The following is an 18,416-nucleotide window of genomic DNA, read 5'->3' on the forward strand; positions in this document are numbered from 1 at the left end:
AATGTGCATTTGGCAGGAATATGGGCGTAATTGAAAATTAAAAAAAATTTCGACATGTCACATGAAATTTTAACATTCTTTTTTTATTAATCAAGTTCATGTACAATAAGAAAGGAAAATATTTTCCCGAAAGTGAATTTTGATTTGCTAAAAAACCAGAAGTCTCTGTCGAGACTGTAGCTCTACTGGTTTATACTTAAAACAAAGGAAGAGAAAAGTAGCAGTTGGGACTTGAGACTTTAAAATAGCAATAAATAAAAAAATGATCCTTGCCGCTCATCAAAATAAAAACCGATGCACAGAATTTTGTGTCTTATTATAGTCTACTGTGTGCCAAGTTATATTGAAATCAGACCAAAACTGTAGGAGACGTAGCATTTTGAAAGAATTTCACAGAAATTTATATTTTTAGTAACCATGTCAACACCGTTCATCGAAAGCAAAAAACGATGCACAGAATTATGTATCTTAGTGTAGTCGACTTGTGTGCCAAGTTATATTGAAATCGGACCAAATCTGTAGGAGGAGTAGCATTTTGAAACAATTTCACAGAAATTTCTATTTTTAGTTACCACGGCAACACTGTTTATAGAAATCAAAAACAGATGCAAAGAATTATGAATCTTAATTTAGTCTACTTGTGTGCCAAGTTTTATTGAAATCAGATCAAAACTGTAGGAGGAGTAGCATTTTGAATGTTTTTCAAAGAAATTTCTAATTTTAGTTACCATGGCAACAATCGTTCATCGAAATCAAATACCGATGCACAGAATTATGTATCTTAGTGTAGTCTACTTGTGTGCTAAGTTATATTGAAATCGGACCAAAACTGCAGAAGGAGTAGCATTTTGAAAAATTGTTTACAGACAGACAGACGGACGGACGCCGGACGCATTACTATCGCATAAGCTCTTCTGGTCTCTGACCAGTAGAGCTAATAACTTGAAAATTGGCTAGATCAGACATTTCATACAAAATGGTACGTTTTTAAACACGTTTTTCTAATTTCCTAGGTTTTCTCTCCATGAATTTGAAATGTTATATGTGTAAAGGATATGGAGATAACGAACAGTAATCAATATCAAAGTCCATAAAACAATTCAAAATAGGAGTAGAGCAAACACGGACCTCCAAAACATCAGAGGTGGAATCAAGTGCCATGGAGGAGTGAGCATCCCCTGCCGACCGGTCACACCCGCCGTATACTCCTTGTGATGATCGGGAAAAAACAGAAAAATCCGTCGTCAATTCAGTGTATATATAATGGACTAACAATTAGTATGAAAAATGTCAGCCAGCATTTGACTCAATGATAAATTGTATTTGCTGACAAGGTCATGGTATCGACCACTGAACTTACGAAATGACGACTTTAAACAAAACTGCTGATAGTCTTGTTTCATCAACTTGTTTGTCAATAATTTACCTCGTTTTTAGAAATTGTTCATACGTAGAGCATGCTCTAGCGTATCGAATCAAATGAGATATGTAAACCCCGTATGCAGATGATGAAGGTATATTGTTGCATAGGTAAGAGAAGTTGACGATAGAAAGTTAAAGTTATAACCTTTATCAAAGAGCTTGGTTGTTAGATTAGAATTATTGTCTTCTTTAAAGTAAAATATCCAAGTATGAAACAGATGTGTCAGACTCGATGGTATCTTTTATCTCAAGCTCGCCAGGATATATCGTATCGATATAGGAATGGAAATTTCCATTGTTAATTGACAATACGTCGTCGATAAATTTAAATGTCAAGTTGAAGGCCAAAACAACTGTTTTCTTCTTTTCACGCATAAGATTTTGCATAAATTCTGCTCCATATGAATACAAAAATAAGTCTGCTTATAACGGAGCGCAATTGGTACCCATTGGAATTCCAATAGACTGTTGGGAGAGCTGGTCTCCAAAAACCACATAGATACTGTCAATCAGAAAGTCAAGCATCTTTTTGAAGTAAACTTCAGAGTACATGTGTGTGCAATCAGAATGTGTTTTATTAAAATAATTTTGCGAATGACCAATGACGAGGTAAGTGAATTTACGAGCTCATTTTTTTAATGAAAAAGCAGCTGTAAATGATATCAAAAAACCTGGACTTTAATTTATCGTGAGGAATGGTTGCATTTTAATTCAAAGAAATGAATATACATTTGTAAAAAATGGAGAGAAGACCAAGAGACCATAAAAAAATGAACTTTTTTCAAAAAAATCCAACTGTGTATATGTGATGCTTCTTTGTCCTGTTAAAAACGTACTGTTTGTGTAGCGTTGATAGCTCAGTAATATGGGCTACCTTCCAGTGCACTAGACGTGAAAAGTTTTGGTTTGAGCCTCGCATGGGGCGTTAATTTTTTTCCATTTAAAATGCAAACAATCAATTATTTTATCGGTTTCATTTTATGTACTTATGTATTAAAATTTTGAATTTTTGAATTAAGATACATATATTCTCGTTTAGTTTGGTTCTAGAGCGAAATCAATTCCAATCTTCTATATATTCTATGATGTACAGGTACACTTATCATCTATGCCTTTAATTTTATATGTTTTTTTTTTTTTTGTTTTGAATCATTACTTTGTTATTGTAACTCTTAGGAAAAATTGATAATAAACGTTACAATCTGACAAGGTATTTCAAAATAATAGATAGAAAAATCCTATGGCTGTGTTTGTAAACTATGACCAACTTTGTTCACCCAACCAAATCTTGGACATTTAAACCATTAATGATTCGTACAAACGATTCCTGCTGATTAATAGCCAAATACACCCATCTTCTTTCAAAATAAAAATATTTGCTAATTTAAACTTTTATACTCAAAACTAAATATTTACTACTTGCAGTTTTCTCGTTAGTTGAAGTTCACACAGCAAGATATAAACGATTCACTGATGGCATTGTCAACGTGACGTCATTAGACGTATCGTTAAAGTTGACGCAGTTTGTACGCAGTTAGATGCTGATCAAGTTACATTTTGTACAATTTAGGAATTCATTTTTGAAGATTCATGATGACATGAAACTATGACGCTTTAGGTCGGCATATTTCATGAAGCGCCTTAGTGTTTCATGATAAATATGCCGGCGTGAAGGTCTGTGTTAGAAAAAGAGAGAAAATGTCGCAAAAAATAATTTTGCGACTGGTTCTGATCATAATTTAGATTTTTCTCAATGAAAGAACATGAAAATAGTTACTTGTTAAAAGCATGTTTTTCCTGAAATAAAAACAGAAAAGAAGCAAAGAACACAAAACGCTAATTGAAGCGACCAGGCTGATGATGAATTGGAGCTTTTGTCACAGACTAAGTTAAGGTGCATTCTACATAAAAACTTTAAATTTCGATTGATTCGTTGTTACTCCTAAGCTGGGTTAGTAATTTTTTTGTTTTAGGTACCAGATTTTGTTCTCACTCTTAACCTATGAGCTTGTACTCAAAAAGATAAGCTCGGAAACAGCTAAAGTGCAATTATAGCAATAAAAAATTAAAATATATAAAGGTTCACAGCACTTTTCACAAAGTTCATGTATATGTACAGTGTAGTGTTGAAAAGAAATATACTGAGTATAATCTTAACTGATCAAAGTAAATTAATTCAGACGGGTTGGATCCAAAAGCTCCAAGTTGACGTCTCAAAACAAATGGCATGACCATAATAACAAATTGAATAGAAAATAAAATTAAAGCAATTTTATGCAATTGTACCACTGCAAAGGCCTGTTTTCCATCGTGATCATCAACACTGGCAACAACACAAAATGAAACAGGGTGAGGAACAGAAAAAGTAAACCCTGGAAGCAAAACAAAAATCATTACTTTATGTATTTCTTTTTTCAGTAACATTATTTATATATATATGTGACCTATCAATTCGTTTTTAAACAGCTTTATAATAGAAAATATAGACATTATTAACCCAAGGTCTTTTCGGAAAGGATACTTGAAGAAAAATATCATAATTTGTGCCTGGTTTTTATCTTTCTTAAGGATAAACATGGTGAGTTCCCATTTTGACTGAGAATGTGTCATGACTTTGACTAAAGGTCATTTGTGCAAGTTCAAGGAAACTGACAGAAAAAAAAATCATAATTCATGTCTTTCAACCAAGGTTATAAATGCAAGTTCGAGGTCACTGACAGAAAAAGTTCATAGATTTTGTCTGTTGTTTATCTCTTGTATTCAATTTTTTTATTAGGCTGCACCTTCATTTCAATCACAAAGAATATAATGAGAATTATATCTGCACCGAAAATGTTTTATCATTTTTCTCTTCTCTTAGATCCATAAAATATTCCATAAAATATTCTTGATTTGGCACCTGAAAAACCCAGCGTGGGGTATTTCGACCCTTTTGGACGGTTCTAGTTTTGGAGTTCATATTGTCTTTTAAAAAACTCAAAGAACATACTTTAAGGATCTTTGTAAAATGTACATTTCCTTTAATTTTAAACACGTCACATGTCAAAAAGCTGATGCACGTGAAGTTACTTTGGCCGACCTCGGGAAGGATCCTACATGTATATATAATATGCAAATAGTATAGTATAAATATAATTATTCCTATTTATCAACTCATGCTGATAAAAATATTTACTTTGTCAGAATAATATGAGGCGCATTTCTATGGGCGGCCTTTATTAACCTAGCTGCGAACATACATTCTTCCATATAGAGCAATAAAGCTTGGTGAAAATTACTTACTCTTCGAAAAGAGATACTTTCGCTATTGTACCACATCTTGTTAATGACATTCTTGACTATCTCATCATTTAAGTACACGCTATTTTGTGTCTTTATTGCATCTGACAAGTATCCATGATTTAGTAAAAGTCTTCCAGCGTGGTTAATTTGATGTCCAGGCACTTCTGCATCCCTCTCATCATTTCTAGCCTTTTTCTTGTCATGTTTGGTATCCGCCTCATGAATACAACTTGTAATTCGCAAGGCCTGCTGGGTGCACAAACTATTCAAAACAATAACATTGAGCAAATCGTGATTTTAAATTCCCTTTTAAAGACAGAAAAATATTAAAGAAGTTAAAAAGCCTTAGAAAATGGAGAAAGAAATTATTATTACTTTTTTTATCTATAATGTTTTTACATGAAAATTCCTTATACAGGTAACTCTTGATGGCTCGAACTTCGATCTCTCGAAGTTCTTGATCGCTCGAAGTGAGTCTTCGGTCCCGAATTTTTTCCCTATATAACTAAGCAAATTTACTCTTGATTTCTCGAACTCTTGATCTCTCGAAACCCTTGATCTCTCGAAGTAAAATTGCAGTCCCGCTGTTCATATTCTATTGAAATTCACCCTTGATACCTCGAAGTGGCTATGTGTATACAAAGTTACATAATTAGCAACTTTACCTGGACATTTAATGACCCCAGGCAGAAGACGCGGGTCTCCTGAAACGGGATGTTTATTCAGGTGACACTTATTCTGCAAGGTTATAATTGATTTATAACTAATCTTATGGTGCCTATATGCTATCAAAATAATTATCATCGTTTTTTTTACGATAATTCAGAAACGTAGTGTCGCTGAGAAATTGTATGCAGATTATGAGACGAAAGAATTGATGAATTAAATTTTTATTTCGATTCAGTTTCAAAGTTTAACGAAATATGAAAATTCAGAAACAGTCTTGCTGTCAATATGACGACTTTTTTTGGACAAATACATACAGAATTTCGTTCAATGCACATGTTTGGAAAAGTCACAATGCTATGTACCACGCGACACTGGTCTATGCCTTTTTCATATAACGAATGAGTAGAATGATATCCGTTTGATAAAAAAAAATTCAGGAATACGAACTGACGATGTCCATTTTTTCGTTTACTCAGTTAAATAAATATTCACTTAAAATACGAAAACATATCGTTGTTTTGTAAAGACTACGTGCAAAAGGTAAGAACTGCATGAAAATCAACACATCCGATATGACTAATTTTAAAACCTGTCAAACAAACTCGGAAAAATCCGGACTCTTGAAAACTCGAACTCTTGATCTCTCGAAGTTTTTCCTCGGTCCCGCGGACTTCGAGGTTTCGAGAGTTACCTGTATTTAAAAGTTGTATTTTTGTAGTTTCCGTTATAATTTTTAAGTTTCCATTTCAGGCTATTATGATCAGGGTGTTGTAAGAGTCAACAAAGTTTCATACTAAATCAACGAAAAAAATGTAAATGTATATACTACATTCGACTATCATAACCATAGGTTAACATATCACGACTTATATTCACGCATATGATGAAAAATTTGTCAATAAATCAGCTAAATTATTAAGACAATCGAAAGAAGGATAAGTGGGAAATTCGATTTTACTTACGTTTTCATTCTTAACAGTTTGTCCTTTTCAAGTTGACTGGTTTGCCAATTATCTGCTGTGTCTTGAAGAATTACACACCCAACCAAAAGATGGGGAATACGAACCTATTTGATCAACTAGTATTTGTTTTACTCTACCCTTCCACTCCATGTTAGAAGTGTTTGTTAATAATGACACTTTTCAAAATAATGACAAATAGAAACAGAAAAGTTTTAAAACAGTTGAAGATAAAATTTTAATTTCTATCAATAGTTGTATGACAACTTGGGTACTTAATTATAGTATCAATGGAAGTCACTGACGAGACTTTAGCTCTACTGGCTTGAACTCATAGTAATGGAAGAGAATAGTTGCACGCAGGCTTAATACTTTGCAACAGCAACAACAAAACTTTTTATCCTTTTTTCTAAAGTTGCAAAATTTATTGCAAAAGACGTCTACATATGAGTGAGAAATTATTGAGAGGGATGTTAAACATCATACAATCAATCAATGTATTGCAAAAAAAATGTAGGCAAAGAAGCTTTTAAAGGTGAGATATCCCTCTGCTCCTAATTATACCATTTTAAAAAAATCTAAACATTGATTTTCATCAATAACAATGAAATTAGATTCAAATGGAGTTTAAAGTATTAAACGTTGCTTTCTATTTCAGAAACTGATATTATGTCTAACCATGGTGTGGGACAAAATGACGTAGTAATTAGGAGGATCAGAATAAAATTTAAAATATGAGGTGTATATATAAATAATATTTACTATCATACTTATCTAATACTCGTTAGAAAATATAATGAAGTGTTGCTTTTTAAATCAGAATATTAAACTGTTTTATGTGCTTGTTTATTAATATGTATCCATCAACAAGAATTTCCATTATCACCCTTGAAAATATTTGAGTGTAACAAAATATTAATCAAATGATTGTAAACAATTCTGCATCTAAAATTTCTGGAACAATTAAAAGATTTATACGTTAAGAAATATCTAAATTTACACAGTTTAAAGGAACTGAGTTTTAATGTTTAAGGTAAACTATTATAAATAAAAATGAAAATATTGGCAATAGAAACTATCTATCAACATCTGTACCATAAATATAACTTCATTGAATCGGGTATAAAATGGTCCTCGTCAAAAAAGGCTGTATAATTTTACCAGACAATTCATTATATTACATAGGAAAAGAAGTCTTCAGAAAGTTTTCTCTCCTGTCAGAGGGATATAACACCTTAAAGAATTAGACAACATTTTTAATTGTAGTAACCATGGCTACATCATTGATGAAAATATCCAAGAATCCGAAGGACCATATTGCTGACCTATTGACGTAGAAAATTACATGTATTACTTAAATATTTATAAATAAATATAACCAAACACAGCTTTTCTGTTCTCAAGAATATATATATATATATATATATTTTTTAGATATTTCTATGTGCATGTTAAATTTCGATCGCCCATTGCACCAACCTACCTCTGGGTCATGATTTGAACAATGGTTTTCCGGCGCCGGTTATCTTTCCCTTAGATGGCGCCACAGAAAAATGCGGTCCCCTTCGGAACTAGCTCGCGCATTATCATTACGATTTTACCATAGCACATATAAACAAATCGCTGTCATATACACACGTGAAACATGCCGGAGACTTGCTGTTGCGTACCTGGTTGTAGTAATAGAGGTGGACATGCTTTCCCATCAGATCAAACGAGACGAAAATCATGGATTCACGCAATTAGACGAGGGGAAACACGTTTCCAGAGCTGGGAACCTTCTGCCTATGCCGTTGTGTGCAGATCGCATTTCAAAGAGAGCGATTATTTAGCAGAGACTGTTCACGGTAAAATTCTTTAAAAATCTTGTGTATTTCTTAATATTATCACAAATCAGTTTATTTTACATAAATTTATAATGCAGAAGATTAGTTTAGATAAAATGTTAAAAATGTAGGTATGAAATCGATAAAATTCAAGCATAGAATATAAATATAAAACGTTAGATTTCGCGGATTACATTTTTGAGGTTTTATTATTTTCTTTCAGTAAACTCCCGTAATTCTTTTATTTATGTTTTTCATTTCTCATGAACCAAAAATAGTTAAATTATATGATCGTAAACAACAGCTCTTGACATCAAATGCCAAGCCAGTACACCCCGCTGATTTGCACTATCGGAACATGCCATACATACGTAAATAACTGCCCTGTGTAAACATCTGGCATCGTAAATTTCTCTGTTCAATGAGACCACCTGTTGTTAATGAAGCCTTCTACTGCATTTGCTAATTACATATTAGTCTTATCCTCTAAACTGATTATCAAACAAGATTTAGCATCTTCAGTCTAACTTACATAAGTTACTTATATGTATATACATGTATACATAAATATTTTTTTTACAAATACACATGTTCATATTAATCATTAAATGTTTTCGATACTGAAAGGATAAAAACTTTGAAATATTTATTTTTTGCTTAAAAATATCAATATTATTTTCAGGAAATACACCTTTAAGTAAGAGGTTACGGAAAACAGCAATACCCAGTCTTTTCCAATGGGCAGATCCAACAAGCCCAGCTGTACTTGCTAGAGCTGACAGAGCTAGGACAAGGGGTGTCAAAAGAAAATTAATAATTTTAAAACTTGTATTGTCCCATCATATGCATAGTAAAGTAAATAAATTATTTTCATTACATATATACAATATTGGGTTTTATATTTGATGTTGGCTTTTCAAACTTGGTGCATCATTGTAACAATATGAAAAAAAATTGAATGCATCTTAATCTTTCAAATTTATTTTGAACAATGACAGTCTTCATAAGATTTGAAATAATTTTTTTCTAGAACAGCAGTCCTGAAATGATTTTCATAGAAAATATTCAGTTTTCTTATCATCTCTGAAATAAAATTATCATTTCTTTGAATTGGGAAAAATAAAATATCATTGAATGTATATACAATAAAGTAACATATTTTTTTCTCTGCACAAAAAAGTTGTCCCTGAACTTGATAGTAATAATCATGGTTTTTGTCCAATGAGAATTTGCCGTCATTTTGTCTATGTATGGGACTGTCTGTCTGGAGATCATTTCGTTCCTTGCAACATAAGGGCACTTCACTTCCACAACAGTGTCTTCGTTGATGATTCCATCCGGTGAAGCGGCCAAATACGGATTTGTAAGGCTTACACATATTCCTGTGTCATACACTGTATGTCCAGTAATGTCTTGGAATTTTTTTATGGCAACTTTTTCAAACTTTTGTCCATGGAGAATTGGTGCAGAATGAAGTTTGCGTTCTTTCGTAACAAGTGTCTCTGCTAATTTTACTTTGTCTGTTCTATCAGTCATTTTGCAAATTCTGCCAAACACAGAAGAGTGCAGACGCTTGCATCTTTCTTCATGCCACATATTGCATGCAGCCTGTTTTGCTGTATTTAAATTCAGAATTCGTGCCTCTTCTTCTGTAATCTGTGAAACATTTATTTCATTTAAATACGCATAGCTTCCTTGAAGAGTAAAGTAGTCATGGTCCACATCAATGCCCCTCATGTTTGCTGGAGGGAAAGTTTGAAATATAGGGGTCTTGCTTACTCCTGGATATGAAAGGCATACATTCTGGAAGTAAGACTTGTATCCTGGATTATTCCTATACTCGACTGGCCTAGGATCAAATCCATCTGCGAAATTACAAATTTCATCACATCCAGGCATGTCCAGGTTATTCGCTTTCATAGGGGTTCCTCTATGTGGCCTCACTCTATGAAACGTTTGCAGCCTTTGTGTGCATGTTTGTTCGGTTTTCACAGATCCATGTGTTTTGAATGAAAGGCATGCAAACAGTGCTGTGCATATATGTTTACAGTGTGCTAGAGGTCCCATTCCTGCTGCACACTCACACTGACATTCTGCAATACTGCCATCATTTTCCATTACAATATCTATAGTATAAACTACAGACTTTGACATCTCTGCTCTAATGGCACTCCTAACATACCATAGGGCATTGTTTTCAGTGGTACGGATGTACTTGATAAATCCATCGTTGTACAAATTCTTCGCTTTGGATTCTAAATTTTTATTGAACTGTGCCAAGTATGTTGTAATATTATCCATATTGCACCCAGGAAAATTCTTGTCACTGTTCAGATCTTCATATTTTTGAGGATCAGGTAGGACCATCACATAATCTTGAGCAGCAGCAAGGTCTGTCCTGGAGCAGTGAGCATTGCGTGTGTATGCCTCAAGCCTGTATAAAAACAAATAAGCTGTTGTATAACATTGATACATATGTGCCTATTTGACAATTTTTCTATGAAAAAAAAAATAACCAGGTTAACCATTGTTTCTCAAATATATTTCAGAAAGGCATATATTTGAAAAATTGCCAGAATATCATAAAATATTACGTATATTTTTAATTTATGCCCCGTAGAAAAAATGCCTAGGAAATTCGGGTTATATCGTAAAACCAGCTAGTTAAGTTCTGCAAAACATTTTGTCGCGTAAAATTATCAACTGAATTTAATAATTGTCTTTTCTATATTACATCTTCCTTACTTCTTGCTGAATTGAATAATCAAGTCAGTATTTTAAGTAAAACACGAATCATTGCTATGTTAAACATTGTTATGTTGCGTACATACCTTTCTACAAGCTCTCTTTTTCGTCCCGATTTTTTTGCACCAAATTTTTCGAGTTCCTTTCGTAATTCAGGAATAGTCATTGAACCAAAATTAGTTGCCATTGTAATGAATTTCCACTTAAGACAATATAAAACACGTTCGCTTTCTTTAAGAATACTGATACTGATAAGATGAAGAGATGCCATTATCAGCTGTTTTGTGTTGGACCGCATTTTCCTGTGGCGACCTCTCACGGTGCAAGATAAGATAACTAACTCCGGTGCCCCATTGGGAATTTACACTTCCTTAGGATCCTTCCATATAAATAAGACCGACCAAGGCTTATATTTACTAAAGAAGATTGTAAAAGGTTTTCCCAATGAATTAATTCCTATGTAAAACTTTGATCACCTATTTTGGCAAACTCATTCCCAAGAGGTCATGATTTGAACCTGAAAATACACTTCTCAAAGTTGTTTTCATATTAATATGACTATGAAAATTTAAAACACAACATAAAACCTGGTTCATTTATGTTTCACGCTGACTCATGCTTAAGCCAACGGCACAATACCCAGTAATGGCGCTAAATTTTAATAGCGATTTAAAAAAAAATGTTTACATATGAAAAGATAAATTGACGACGGACACCTTATTAAAACATAAGCTCTTCTTGTTTTTGACCAGTAGAGCTAAAAAATCAAAGCAAAAACTTGTCCAAACAATATTTATAAACAACATAAAAACGCACACAGCCTGTCTCTATAAGTTGCTTGGCGCCATCATAATATTTCTTTCTCAAAAGGGCTAAGAAGATCAAACCAAAAAGTTCAGATATCTTAACATTCAAATATCCATCTGAAATTAAAATTTGTATGGTCACAAGTAGGTAAATAATGTTAGAACCACAGAAAAACAAAACATTAATTATTAATTTATGTATCACAATTTATTAGCAAAAAGAATCAAGCATAATCAGTACTTTTATTTTTTATGTGTAAAAGTGTTTATATCTATTACAACTATAAGCATATTGAAGATTTCAAGGGGATATCTGAATATTAAAGAAATCTAAAGTAAAGACCTCTTCTTCCATCAACTTCGTCTGTATCTTCGTTGCTTGAATCTACAATATATACATATATAAAGATTTCAATATCTTCAGAATTTATTTAAGGTTGGTTTAATGTTATACTTTCTTCATAATTGATTTTCAAACTAGCTTATAATCATAGAAAAGTATTCTTCGAATCAGGCTTTTGTCATAATGTTCCAAAAATAAGAATTGACGTATAGATCTACAACTGAGCTAATGTCAAAGAAATTAAATTCGTAACATTCTGTCGTATGTAGAAATACATGTAAGTGATTTTTCTTTCAAATATACTACATGGTGTTCAAACGAATAGAAATATTTATGGGCATTTACACGTTGATACAGAAAAGAAATAGCGATACTGAAGTCTTTACCGAGAAAAAAAAAATCTCTCAGTGAATAATAATATTCAACAGCTCACAATGTTCCCAAAATAACTCAGTCCAAATAAACAAACTTAAAAAAAGCAAACTTTTGAAGTATTTTTGAATTTTTTCTTTTAAAGAGAAATTTTTGTTTAAAAGGACTGGCGGAACGAGTTATTGATTTAAAAGACAACCCCAGCCAGTCAAATCAATGATTCAAACAAGATATGTTTGTGAAACACTGATGCCCGCGTATGGTGATGGCGAGGGTTAAATTTCCTCAAATGCATATCATACTCCAAAGGTTAAAAAAGCCTTAAACATCGTTAAACAAGTTATGTGCAATGAAATTGTAAAAAAAAAAACAAAACTGTTAGATATATCAATGATAACATATAGATCTACGTAAGGAGGAAATTCGAGTTGAAATCTACAAAATTGTAACATCAGTTGACTTGCAATATTTGCTGTACTCGTGTTGATTTATATACTTGCCTTTATTGTTTTGAATATATACTTTGAACATTTTAAGATTTATTCCAAATTAAGGTGTAACTTTAAACGTTTCTTTATTAGTGTTTTTGAGTCTTAGGGATTATGAAGGATAACTTTTGCAAGTGGAGTTTTATACGCGATATTTTTCCTAATTGCATTTAAATTGATATTTTTATTTCATTGAAACATTTTTCATTCAATTTATCACATGGGTATTCAATCAGAAACCTTGTCTCTTTAGACTTCATTTTCCACATTATTTATGTACAGATAATGAGAAAACACATTTTTTTTAGGGAGGTGGGGGGCTTTTTTCAAATAAAAATAATGCCGACTACTGTTTGTGTACAAAATTAGGAGCACTCAAAATCTAGCACATTAAAAATATCTATGATATCGTAGCCTCTATTTGGATGTTTGACGTATGCATTATAAGTACAAAATAAGCTGTAATTGTAATGAGCCTCTTTCATCTGATTAGCTGAGAGATAAGATAATTAATTTGAACTATATTTTTCCAGAAATATATTTCTACAGTCAGCCCATAAACAATTGAATGAAATTAGCCACTGCCCCAATGGCAACGTATTGACTCAAGACCCCTGGTATTGCGCGGATGCCTCGGTATACAGTGATATGTTTATTGGCTATATTCATTTAATATATTTACGGATTAATTTTAACTTTAAAAAAATATGTCTCAGTTTAATCATATTATACGAGGGTTGTCCCGTAAAATCGTGGACAAAGCGTTTTTCTCGAAAAGTAATAGGCGCACTAAGCTGAAAATTTCAGTAAATGTTTATTTATCATATTTAAGTGCGTGATAATTTTTTTGATAAAATATACGCAAAAATAAAGATTTTATTATGCTTGAATGTGCACGGGGTATTGTCGTACGGCGCACGGTCAAAAAACCAAGGTTTTATTAAAGAATACAAAAGTTTAAATTCAAAATAAAAGTTTTAAATACATAAGATATGGATTAAAATTATCCTAATTCAATTCCACAATCAATTTTGTAGTCTTTGTAAAAATTTTAAGCCATTTGGTTAATTTTTGGCAGTTTCTCGAGCATTCGAAATGAGAAAGTGGTAAACACAACACACGAAAAATGACGACGTTTTATGACGTTACGGCGCACCGGAGAGCAGTTCAATTTTAATTCGATGTTGTAATGACACTTTTAGAGACTTGAAATGACCATAGAAGAAAAAAGAGTATAAAAATATCACCATATCTTAAGTATACAAATGAAATAGGGTTTTTTTTTTATCGAAGTCTTTTTTGATCCAGTCCCTGGGGAGTAAAAAAAAAACATACGGACAAACATCTTATGTAATAGCAAAAGAAGCTGTCACAGTAGACCGCCGATATGAGATTTTCAGTTAGTTGAATGATGGTGAGAAAATTGTCCGTAACTTACTAATAAATCTTCAGAAGATCGCATGAGGGTGCCAATTGGTTCTTCGACTGTTTATGGAGACTAAAGAATGTGTATCAATGAAATTCCTAAATTTAAGTCGGACTCATGCAACTTCATTGTCAGCAAAGATAAAACGTGACGCTGTTTTAGACACTTTGACGTGATAATCCATGCGCCGTAAGGTGATACAATACATGGCATAAAATCTCATAATTTGTTTATTTATGCATATATTTATCTGTAATTTGCTGTGTATATTACTAAAATATGTACTAAATAATAGTGAAAATTTCAGAACGCAGTGATGTTTATTTTTCAAACTAGACAACTTGTCCACGATATTACGGGACAACCCTCGTACAACCTATCAGAACCTGATTGGTTCTAGCTAAATTTTTACGTGACTTGGTCATAAAGTATATTTTTCTGTCGTCGGCATGCTTTCCATCATATTTTACCTTTACGAATACCTAGTGTATTTCCCGCAGTAGTTATCGTGCTGAATTCAAAAATGTTATCTTAATATTTAAAGGTTACCTGTATGCCTGTTTCGGTATAATTAACAATTTATTACATGAATAATCGGGAACCATGAAGATTTATTCAGTCATACATGTAATCACATTCCCCGTGGCCTTTAATATGAATTTTCTTGTCTGACTAAATTGTAATAGTTTTGTTATGCAATAAATGCGTTTGAAAAAAAGTCCCGGTAGATTGGAATGTTACAGTCTATTCTCCTTTGAAAGGAGATATTCCCATTCCATAACTGTTTTATTATACCGAAACAATCATAGGCGAAATCTTTATTCTCCGACATTTAAAAAACACTGTAGAGGCATAATCACAATTGCATGAGGTTAAAAAGATTGTGTGATAACTAATGCACCGTGTCGGAGAACATTTAAATTATTTTAAAAATGTAATTTCACATAAATTTCGAAAAATTATATTTGTCTTCATTTTGCTAGAATTCAAGTGTATGATTTTGACATCGAATGTCAATATGTTTTGACGTCATATTTACATTGCTAATAAAATTACGATACAGACTCGAGATTCCTTGACGGAGCGCCCACTGAACAATTTGATTAGTCAAAATTACTAATAAATATTCATGAGGAATTTGTCTAACGGAATAGCTCTGATTTTTCAAGGAGTAGTCCTCATATGAGGGAAATAATCTTTCTCGGGGAAATAGGCAGTTTTATGGTATTACATTTATATAGAGTAATAACGGTAGAGGTATAATAAAATCTTCTGTCATGGGTTTGCGTCAAAGAACGCTGTCCAATAAACCTATAAACATTGTGGAAATGTATGCTATTGGAAAGGGTATAAGTGTTCTCTCTTAGTGTCAAACGCACAACTGTGTTTCATTGTACCTTCATTATCTCCGTCACATGATTTTCTTTCTTTCCATTTTGGAACAGTGTATGCTGACTTTGTCTTAGATTCCAATTCTCTCCATAGACCCTCTTTAAAGTGTTTAACCATATTCTAAAAAAAGTGTCATGAAAAGATTTGCCAAATTAAGAAACTTTTTGAATATATGGCTATAACTTTTTCGGTATAATAAATTATTACATTTGTAGTATGGTGAAATTTATTGTGTACGCACTTCCTCAAAAATGTACTCGATTGATCGGTGGTTGAAGGATGCTGTAATGGCGTTCTTTGGAATTCTCCACTTCCCAGTTTTCATCAAATACATGGACAGTGCATTTGGGTATACTCGTGTGTTGCAGCCCTGAAGCAAAGAAGGATTGGGAAAAAAGTATTATGTTTTTATCTTGAAGAAAAATTTTGTCATACTTACAAAAATATCTTTTTCTGACTCAGCGTTACTGTTCATGAATACTGCAAGAAGAAAAAAGAAACAGGCACAGTCAACAGCTATAAATATCATATTGAATATAAATACCAGTTTGAGGAAATGTACGGAGTTATATTTGATAGTTCAGATTTGTTAAATGCGTAAAAACAAATTGAAAACCTTGTTATAACGGATAAAGTCATTTAACTTCTTGAACATAAATATAACAATGCAATTACAAAATATCTGTTCATGAAAGGAAGTTTCTTTGAATGAAAAAAGAGTGTGACGTTTTCACCCTCTTTTCTCATTCTTTGAAAGAAAGAAACTTCATCTCATGATCAGATACTCTGTAATTGCATTGTTATATTTATGTTCGAGAAGTTAAATGATTCAAATCTAGATCCAATAATTTCTCATCAACCTACTTATACATTTCAGATGTTGTTTCTCTTAGTTAGATGTGATGTACAAAATCTGCTTAATTGTACTGTAATTTCTAAATTTAATGTAAAGTACTGTTGATCTATATATATTTTTATGATGTAAAACAAACTGATCTGTAATTTGATATGGATAAGGGGGGGGGGGGGGTTTAACGATAAATGGAAAAGTAATAATTTCCTGGGTGTCTTTGTGTATTCATAAAACCATCTTTAATATTTAATACAATTAATATAACGAAGAGTGAAAAGACGACACTGTTATATGCTGAATAAGACACCCACCCCCGCCTGGATGACCCTAAGTCAAACTAAATTTTTTAAAGCAAGATATTCACACGGTGTTGTGATAATTTGGCACCTCGAAATTTACTAGGATCCAAACAGCAAATAAACAAATCAGGCAAAAACTGTCAATGTGCTCAAATATGATTTGGTGTTGAATACAGGGATTTAAAATAATTTTTTAGATCAAATTTTCATAGAAATTACTTTACTGTTTATTTAAAATCAGGTGTTTTGGGTGTATATTCTGAAATTCATTTTTTTTCTCAAAAGAAATATTTCATTATTATTTTTTCCATGAAAATGATGCAATTAATTTATTTTCATCCATATACACTTACAGTAATACTTAAAGAAAGTTTAAAAAAAAACCTTTCACGACTGTACATGTCGTCGTCTCTTTGTATTAGTCCGTAAAACATCTATTGTTCATTTTTCACAGAATTTTATGTCAACACGATTTTAGGGAATTATAGAGTTATTGTCCTTTGATTTTTTTGCTACATTTGTGAGAGTATCACTTTGATTTTTAAGATTTATAAAGTTCAGTTTGTGAAGACATAACATTTTGTACTGAAATACACACATATATACCAATTATTATAGTAATTTTTTTTTCTTATAGTTAAGTATTTTATTCATGTGCAGTGTAAACATTTGATGTAATATTATGTTATAATGCATTGATTGTGCAATAATTATTCTAAAATTGAGTGGCATGTTGCAAAACATCAAGATTTATCAAATGATCACGCAAAAGTTTAGCGTTGCCAAATAGAATAATAGTTCCAGTAGTTTGTTCTAGTCATTCGTCATGTTATGTTACTTTCCAGAAATCTTTTTTGATGTAATTTCAAGTATTTTTTTCTTTTTTTCTCTGCTTTTTTTTTCCGATTCATTGTAGTTTTAGATCTTAACCATATTTTCATATCTTAACTATATTTTCATAGAGCAATGAATGATTAAACTTGATGCAACTTGTACATTCTAACATTTATTACAATAATAAAAGTTCGGTTCAAGCCTAGTATTCCGACGGTCCGATAGTCCGACAGCCCAGTAGTCCGACGGTCCGATAGTCCGACAGCCCAGTAGTCCGATAGTCCGACGGTCCGGTAGTCCGACATTTTGACCATCAACAAAATTGTAAAGAGTTAAAATTAATCCTATCAGACATTATTTCAAGGAAATTACGAAAAACCGCCAAAACCGACAGGGTCTGATCATGTAAATAAATCAGACAGCTTCTTACAAAGCTTTTAAAGCGTGAACTAAAAATCAGTGAAACCCAGCGTAAAGTATTAAAAATACACATTGCATGCACATGAAGTACAGTCAAATACATGTACTTAAATGACCATAATCAAAGCAGGGAGGTATGGTGCGCCGTTTTTTTAATTTTTAAGGTATTTTTTTATATCTAAAAACCATTTTGTTACATCAGAAATTTGAGTGATTTTTTTTATATCAAAAAATTCATTTTCTGATATCAAATAATCATTTTCTGATATAAAAAAAATCC

General features: G+C 32.2%; 2 protein-coding genes across 2 annotated transcripts in view; both read right to left on the bottom strand.

Annotated features, from left to right (window-relative positions):
- The window catches only part of LOC134255618 (uncharacterized), a 59,520-nt gene that overhangs the window by 3,027 nt on the left and 38,077 nt on the right, over positions 1-18,416 (bottom strand). Inside the window, exons 20-27 of the mRNA XM_062738142.1 lie at positions 16,170-16,210; positions 15,972-16,100; positions 15,736-15,850; positions 12,053-12,094; positions 11,720-11,826; positions 6,336-6,439; positions 4,705-4,966; positions 3,709-3,794 (exon numbers count right to left, since the gene is read on the bottom strand). Coding sequence (XP_062594126.1) covers positions 3,709-3,794; positions 4,705-4,966; positions 6,336-6,439; positions 11,720-11,826; positions 12,053-12,094; positions 15,736-15,850; positions 15,972-16,100; positions 16,170-16,210 — 886 coding nt within the window. The remainder of the gene's footprint in view (positions 1-3,708; positions 3,795-4,704; positions 4,967-6,335; positions 6,440-11,719; positions 11,827-12,052; positions 12,095-15,735; positions 15,851-15,971; positions 16,101-16,169; positions 16,211-18,416) is intronic.
- LOC134255615 (uncharacterized) lies at positions 9,124-11,258 on the bottom strand. The gene is made up of 2 exons (XM_062738139.1): positions 10,990-11,258; positions 9,124-10,592 (listed from the first exon to the last, which is right to left on the bottom strand). The coding sequence occupies exons 1-2, from the start codon at positions 11,199-11,201 to the stop codon at positions 9,236-9,238; spliced, it is 1,569 nt and encodes a 522-aa protein (XP_062594123.1). The 5' UTR covers positions 11,202-11,258; the 3' UTR covers positions 9,124-9,235.

The sequence above is a fragment of the Saccostrea cucullata genome, unplaced genomic scaffold, assembly GCF_032062105.1.
Source record: "Saccostrea cucullata isolate Sc308-1 unplaced genomic scaffold, CSIRO_AGI_Scuc_v1 ctg972, whole genome shotgun sequence".
In the NCBI taxonomy this organism is placed as follows: Eukaryota; Metazoa; Mollusca; class Bivalvia; order Ostreida; family Ostreidae; genus Saccostrea; species Saccostrea cuccullata.